General features: G+C 30.4%; 1 protein-coding gene across 1 annotated transcript; it reads left to right on the top strand.

Moving 5' to 3' along the window:
- Window positions 1–5567: 5567 nt before the first annotated feature.
- Window positions 5568–8200, top strand: LOC113857705 (scarecrow-like protein 14). Its single transcript, XM_027489843.1, has 2 exons — window positions 5568–6269; window positions 6333–8200. The coding sequence occupies exons 1-2, from the start codon at window positions 5918–5920 to the stop codon at window positions 7985–7987; spliced, it is 2007 nt and encodes a 668-aa protein (XP_027345644.1). The 5' UTR covers window positions 5568–5917; the 3' UTR covers window positions 7988–8200.
- The last annotated feature ends 673 nt before the right edge of the window (window positions 8201–8873 follow it).

Raw genomic sequence — 8873 nt, forward strand, 5'->3', positions numbered from 1 at the left:
TATCTATTGCTGCTACATAAACTAGAATATTAGTCCGATACGAATCCTGACAAATGCCAGCTTCCCCTAACCTTTTCTCCCCGCCTTAACTGCGCCACCAAAAGCAAAGTTTTGAACTTCTAACAGAGCTTAACAATATACTCCAATAACTTCTATGGATCTTGTAATTTGCATACTGTTTGATTGCACAATTTTTTATATTTTTCAATTAAGAGCTATTAATGGATTGAATATTGGGTTTTGATGCTGTTAGCTAAGATGCTTTCTTATTTAAATACCATTGCAAAAGTGACGTGGCCTATTCATAAAACCACTTTTCCTGGAGCTGGAAGCTTTGCCCTGTGATTTGTTTTCTTGCTTGTCAATTGTCTGTTGGCTGTTTCTCATATTGTGAAATATGCATGACTTGAATTGCTTAAATGAAGCTGGCAATTTCTGTAGATACTCAAGACTAAAAAAAATTTGAAAATTTCATGAAATTGTGAACTCTTTCGAGAACTTGATAGATCAAGGGTTACTTAAGTTTGTAGTCATCGCGCGTGATTAGATTTTAGGGATTGAAAATCCATGCACATTTCAATGACAATGATGAGTCCATCGTAAACTAACTCTTTTCACATTTATGAAGAGCTCCGTTTACTTTTGTCGAAGGAAGAAGCAAAGACCAACATAACTCAAATTTTAATGGAAATAAAATTAAATTTTGGTATGTTTACTTGAGTAGTAGCATTAAATGTGTGTGTTGTTCATTTAAAAAGTTAATTGAATTTTTAGTTTAAATTACACGTATTTTTCTTTTTTATAAAAAGTAATCTTGTCTCCACAGGATGATGAGTAACTTTCAGAAGACATTCTTTTATACAAATCTTAAATCAAAATATTATTCAACAAAATTCAAATATAAACCATCTGAATCAGCCTTTTGTTAACATCTAATTAATTTATGGCACGGATAACTATCAAAGTACTAAATTCTTTTAAAAAGAAGTATATTGTAAAACTTAAACTATAAGGAGATAAATATGATAAAGATGGCATGTTCATAGAAATAAAGAAAACAAAATTAATTTTCTCAAAAAGGAAAAAGTGTACCGATTTATATAAATATTGACAATATAATTCATTGAATAATTTTCCCGGATATTCGAATCTAGTGGGAAACCACCATGGGAAAAGTTAAATGACAGAGAAAATGCATTCCATGCATAGTTTCTGTGGATTGACTCCCTCTCCTAGTCTCTTCAATGGAAAAAGTCTCTTTCCTCCAACCCATGAATCACGATGAATTTTGAAGCTACGTCATAATGGTGTTGACAGATACACAACTTAGGGGCATGTATCTATCTAATAAATATATGGTTTTCTTCCTTCTCTAACTATCAGGGAAATTATTAAATAAACCTTAGAATCAGATTAAAATATTAAACATTAGTTAATGTATGGACGAGAGAAACAATCATAGAGTAAGTGGAGTAATGGTGTAAACCAAATAATTAAAGACGCGGATTTACGAGAACCACATGTCTTTTACTTTTCGAATTTCAAATTCGGTTCAATTTTTCAGTAACATATTGATGAAAGTATCAAGGACAAAGAACAAGACAAAATACAAAATTATCTATCAAATGCCACAATCTGTGCATTATAGTCCAACCCTAGCGGGTCCCTGCAAGACCATCTCCTGTGCTGACGGCTCAAATGAAAATTATTTATGCTTGTAATTGTATAACCAACACCCATTTAAAATTAAGCTTTATTTCCTATAAAACACTCAAAGAATTCGTCAAATTTCAACCAAAAATATTTTTAAAATTTTAAAATATTAAAAAAACTACAAGCGTAATATCTTATATCTTGTAATTGCTAGCATTCTGGAGGAAGTATGCAGGTTTTTTTCTGCTTTTTTTTTAAGATAAAATAAAATAAACAATATGACTACAGTTGATGTTATGTTAGGTGGGGAGCCAGACTTCCATGAAGACCAAAACCCCAAACCTTATCAATATTATTTCATTTTTCAGTACCCTATTTCCCTTTGTTTTTTAATTGGTTCTTTGAGTGGCGACCAAGTATCAACTCAACAACAGCAGATCTACGATTTGATTCATTGATTGTTTATTTGGATTTTGTTTCTGGGTTTCACTAAAGAGAGTACCATAACTTGGGGAATAAACAAAACAAAAGAGAAAGTCGCTGCATAAATTAACTTGTATTAGGGGAATGTATCTGGATCGCTTCAATACCAAACGCAATTTAAAACTTCTAACCAATCCATAATATTGTGCGTAGAAAAGAGTAAAAAGTAAGCTTTGAATTTTCCTTTCCTTGTATGGTATGATATATAAAATAATAGGTTGAGGTTTTTGATGTGTGTGACCATGGCAAGTCAATTGCTCGGACATGGCATGGAATGATGGGACAGAATATGTTATCCCTTTATGACGATGAAATGCGTTCACATTGAATAATGGCTTTGGTCAATAACTTGATGGTCAAGGATCTCTTTTCCCCATCTGTGTGCTTTTGACTCCTCACCCTTTTTATAAGCTTTTATTTCTTATATTTTTACAACTTTTTATCTTTATTCTTTTAAGTCTTTTATTCCATTTGTTTTTTCATTGATGCTACTTCAAAAACAAAATGACATGTCACGGTTTTTTAATTAATGATGTCTTCATTTAAGAGTTACCAAAAATTAAAGATGCTGAATTTCAAAAGAATAAAAATTTAATATAGACAACTTTTTGCCTTTAATATTATTAAGCGAAAACGAGATAACTTAGCAAATTCAATATGCTATAAATAATAACAATAAGTGTTTTCTCATTGAGTAGACCTAACAGTACATGAAGTAAAATGATGTCATTTTTTTAAATATATTTTTAAATAAATTTTTAATTATTTTCCCTCTCTAATTTTTAATGATAGCGTAATTTATCATGCAAATTTTATTTAAATTTTTATAATTTTTTTATATATATCTAAATCATTTGAGACAAACAGTAATGATGTGTTTGGATGTGAGGTAAAATAAAGAAAAAAAATAAGAATAAGAACAAGAATAAAAAGATGAGAAATAAAGTAGAAATAAAATAACAAATATTTTATATTTAGATAGGTTAAAATAAGTGAAAGAAAATAATTAAATTTATTCAAAATATTTATAAATAAATTGATCATAGACATTTTTTTATTCAAAATTTGTATTTATGAATTTATTTATAAATTCTGGTATGGACAAAATTTAAACACAAGTTACTATATAATACACTTTAAATGATTGAGGAAAGAGAAATGCTAAAGGGTTTGGAAAAGTAAATTATAATTTGTGTGCAAATTGACCATGGTTTTCATTTTTAATTTATTTTATGAACTACCACGTATACTTCATATGGCTTTCGTGAGATAGTTTTTGTGTTAAATATTTCTGCTGTTTAGTCAAACATTAAATTGACTTTTAAATTACATATATTAGTATTACATGACACTAATGTAAGATAAAATAAATCAATTTTTATGAAAAATTATAATATGATATCATCAATGCATTAAATTTAGGATATATCTATTATCACATTTATATGTTTATTATATTTTTTAAGTGATTTTGTTTAAAATATTTTTCTGTTACAATTATATTTATAATAAAGATATTTTATATTTTTAAAAATTATAGTGTAGTATAGAATGTTATTATACTATTTTATTTAGATAATTTTAATTTATTTTATCGTTTGAATTAATATTTTATTATTTAAATTAGTTAAAAATTCTATTAATTTTATTATAAAAATGGTGACAATGCAACTTAAATAAAACATGATAACTTACGAAAAAATAGTTGCAAATAATAGTAAAGAATGTGTGAATTTTGTAAAATAAAAATACATCTAACAAGCTTTGTTGATATTAGCACTTTATGTGTTCAATTGATAGACTTTCTGAAGAAGGTATCCTCTGTATTGACACACCCAATGCTGAATCTTAAACAAATACACCCTGTACTCTATACTAACATGCTCCATGCTAAAATTACAACAACACTGTTAAGGGTGGGATTAGGAAGAATACGTCTCATATTAAAATACCAAAGTCTTTAATCAAAGTATGGTTAAATAGATAATGTTATTTTATGTTAAGGGCGTGCCTAATAGAACATGCCTTATACTTGAACTTGTGGCGTTAGCCATTAAAAAATTAAAGTTTTCAAGAGACTAAACTATATCTTTTGAATTATACTTTCTTAAAAAAAAGACTCTACTATTTTAAGTAAATATGCAATTAACTTATCTTTTTCTCTGCATACTAAAACTTTAAATTTTTTGTCTCAAACTTTTTTTTTATCTTATTTTTTTAACAAAATTATGCTTCTATTATAGCATATCAACTATGAGTATTTTTCTTTCTTTATTATATGTGATTATAAATTTTTTGTGTTTAGTTACCTTTATTTTTATTTTATGACTATGTGTAAGTAAAAACTTTTTGCTAAGTGGTTAAGATGAATAATAATGAGATAACTATTTTTGAACTCTCGAGTTTAATTTTATATTGTTTATATTATGATTATGTGTAACTAAATACTTTTTATCATGTGATTGAAGTGAGTTCTTATAATTTAACTATTTATGAAACTTTAATTTAATTTCATAATATTTATATTATAATTATGTAACTAAATACATTAACTTTCAATCCTAATTAATCAATTAACCAGATGATTATACCATTAATATGTTAACAGAATAAAAAATAATCAATGTTTAAATTAAGATGATCAATCTATTATTTAAACTTTCAATAAATTAATTAAGTTTAACAAATTTCATAATTCTTAATATTTTTATTTATTTTATTATTTTTTAATCATTAAGATAACATATAGATAAGAAGATTTTCATTATGCTATAATAATTTAATAATAATAATAAATTAGATAATTAATAATTATTTTAACATAATTAAATATAATTAATTTAGGGACGTAATGATACTCATAAGAAGAAATTAAAGTTTTAAATTTTTATCTATATCAAATTAATTTTGTAATTTTTTTTATTTTTTAAATTCAAACTTTACTTTAATTTAAATATTTTTAAATTTTAAATTTATCTAATATTTAAGAAATAATAGTGCTAAGTGTTAACAAATAATAATGCAAAGCTTTCAAATACTATAGTTAACAAATACATGCACTTACTTATTGATTCAAAACTTTTTACAAAGTTAAAAATTCACAACAGTATAAGTATGATAATAATTAATCTATAAGATTAATGATATCATGTGATTTTTAATAAAAATTATAAATACTTTATACACATATCAAAAGGATTAATTAATAATATTTTAATAAAATGATTAACCATAACATTTGCCTAATTATTCCCACGATAATTACAACAAAGTAATAAAAGATGGCGGCTGTGGCCTACTTTGTCTCTCTTGAATGCCTGCCTACCTTCCTTCCTAGAAACTTCAGCATGACAAGAAAGTTTTTTTTTTTTTGTAAATTATATAACAAATGATACCATAGTCACCGTTCAGTATTCACCAAGCCTCTGCCACTGCCGGTTACTCCTCACTCTTTAGTTCGATTCTCAAATTCTCCAAAAGTCTAAGGTGCACTGCCACAACCAACATAATCTCATACTATTACTGTCTTTGTCTATCTTTACCTTTTCTCTGCCTAATTTCTATTCATTCTTCTTATTTGAATGCTTATTATCCAAAAGGACTAGTGGGGGTTCATTGTTGCTTAAATTTCTGAAATTTACTCCTTCTTACTTTACTATTTTTTTATTCATCACATCATTGGTTCTGTTCCTGTTCTGTCCTAGTCAAAGATAAGATTTTTAGCACCTCTGAAACTAGATCTCTCATCTCTCTAGTTCAGATTCTGATCTTTGTATCCAACATGCTTTCTGCGGATTCCCTTTTGGAAAATCTTCCTGGTTCTGTGAATGGATTCATATTTGAGAACGGTCCCATCTCGGTATTTTCGAATCAGAACCCAGAAAATGGGTTCAAGTTGGATGATTCAACATCCCCTTCTAACCATTCAGAATCTGGCACTGATTCTTCTCCTTCTACTGCCACAAGCTCAAATGGAGAACATTCAGAGAGTAGTAAACATTCTAATCCTATTCTCAGATACATAAGCGACATCCTCATGGATGAAGAAGATGACTTGGAGCGCAAACCCTGCATGTTGCAAGATTCTTTGAGACTCCAGGCTGCTGAAAAATCATTCTATGATGTGTTGGGGCGTAGCTACCCTTCATCGCCTCATCAATCTCACGGTTGTTTCCGTGATGATAACCCTGACCCAGATGATAATTTTGGTGTGACTACTAGTTCTGAGAGTTATAGCAGTTACACCACTGATAATTCAAATGAGTCTGATTGGTTTGAGTCTTCTTTCCTTCAAAAATCTTTAGTTCATTCCCCAGAAAACGCCTATGTAACTCCTGATCCGTTTAGAGAGACACAAGGTGGTATTTATTTTTCAAATGGGGTGTGGAATATGATTCACTCACAGGAAAAGCCACACATGATTCATGAGGGTGTGATGCGGGGTTCTATGACAGCAAGAGGATCAAGGGAGAAGAGAAGCCATCTCACGAATGATGATATCTCAGATCAAGTAGAGGAGAGAGGCAACAAGCTTTCAGCTGTATACGTTGATGACTCTGAGCTATCAAGCATGTTTGATGAGGTGCTGCTTTGTAAGGATGGTAGAAGTCCATCCATTTTCTGTGAACCATCCTCATCATCATCACAGATAGCTGATTCAGGAGGATCTAATGGAAAGACAACACGTTCGAAGAAAGGTTCCAACAAGGGGACAAGTGCAAGTGCAACAGTGGATTTATGGACTTTGTTAACTCAATGTGCACAAGCTGTTGCTAGCTATGATCAAAGAACTGCAAGTGAAATACTCAAGCAGATTAGGCAACATTCTACGCCTTGTGGTGATGGACTTCAGCGTTTGGCGCATTACTTTGCCATTGGCCTTGAGACAAGATTAGCTGCTGATACACCCAAGTTCATTCTCTTTCAGTCAGCATCTGCTGCAGATATGTTAAAAGCATATAGAGTATATATCACAGCATCGCCATTTCAGAGGATGACAAATTTCTTGGCTAACCGAACTATTTTGAAGCTTGTACAAAATGAGAGCAGTCTTCACATTATTGACTTTGGAATTAGCTATGGTTTTCAATGGCCTTGCCTCATCCAACGTCTTTCAGAGAGAGCAGGAGGGCCTCCAAAGCTTCATATCACAGGAATTGATCTTCCTCAGCCAGGATTTAGGCCTGCAGAAAGGGTTGAGGAGACGGGGCGGCGATTGGAGAAGTATTGCAACAGGTTTGGAGTCCCATTTGAGTACAATTGCCTTGCACAAAAATGGGATACTATAAGACTTGAGGACCTTAAGATTGATAGGAATGAAGTAACTGTGGTTAACTGTTTGTTTAGGTTGGAGAACTTAACTGATGAAACAGTGACTGCAGATTGTCCAAGAGATGCTTTGTTAAGGTTGATCAGGAGGATCAACCCAAACATCTTCATACATGGGGTTGTGAATGGCACTTACAATGCACCGTTTTTCTTGACACGGTTCAGGGAAGCACTCTTCCACTTCTCATCATTGTTTGACATGTTTGAAGCTACCCTACCTCGCGAAGATCCATCGAGGCTTATGTTTGAGAAAGGTTTGTTTGGAAGGAATGCAATCAATGTGATAGCATGTGAGGGGGCAGAGAGGGTTGAAAGGCCAGAGACCTACAAGCAGTGGTTTGTTAGGAACCAGAGAGCAGGGTTCAAGCAAATTCCATTGGCCACAGAACTCTTGAATAAAGTTAAGGACATGGTGAAAAAAGAATATCATAAAGATTTTGTAGTTGACGTGGATGGCAAATGGGTTTTGCAGGGATGGAAAGGGCGTATTCTTCTTGCTGTTTCTTCTTGGGTTCCTGCTTAAGCAATGATCAACTCTTAATCCACTCATTGCCAAGGAAAATTGTCTTAGATCTTAGGTTAGTTTTTGTGTAAAGTGCATGACTAGGGGTATATTTATTCTTGAATTTAAGTGAACCGTTATTGTAATGTATTTCAAGTTGAATTAAGATTAAATACACTCTTATTTGTACACTTTATGAACAAGCTTATATTATAATAGAGGGGTTTGTGCCTTGTTCAGTGAATACATTTGCAATATGATATCTTCTTTCTATCGTTTTCTTTTTGTTTGTGCGTTTATCCAATTGAGTTTATGTTCAAGATATTAATGTTTAATTTGATTGCCAGCTTGTAAAAATCTCACGCTAGTTTAGCAATCACAAATATTAGTATTAGTAATATCAATTCATTTTAGGAACTGTTAGCGGCTAATATATTTGACATCAGTGATTATATATATTTTTAGCTTTTCAAAAGGTATAAATTTTAATTTTTGTCTTCATAATTTTTTCAGTTTTAATTTTTGTATTTTTAAAAATTATTGGTGCGAGTGGTAAAACATGATGTAACTAATTTCGATATCACATGTCAATTTTGTGTCACTTATCACTTTAAGTCATATGAATGAGAGATTAAAATAAATATTTTAAAAAAATATAGATATTAAAATAAAAATAATTATATAAAAATCAATATTAATTCTAAAAAAGTTAATATATCACCCAAGGATAAATTTGTAATTTAACTCTCGATAGAGAAACATCGAGACAGAGGACAATAATTTCCACAATGACAAGAGTTAAATTTGACGACCGACCAAATCTACCCCTTCCATTGTTCGGAGCTGACGCGTGACTTTCATCTCAGTTTGACTACCCCCACAAATGGAGAAATTATTGTGTGTTCCA

This window comes from Abrus precatorius, unplaced genomic scaffold (genome assembly GCF_003935025.1).
Source record: "Abrus precatorius isolate BTA unplaced genomic scaffold, Abrus_2018 Scaffold2, whole genome shotgun sequence".
NCBI lineage: Eukaryota > Viridiplantae > Streptophyta > Magnoliopsida > Fabales > Fabaceae > Abrus > Abrus precatorius.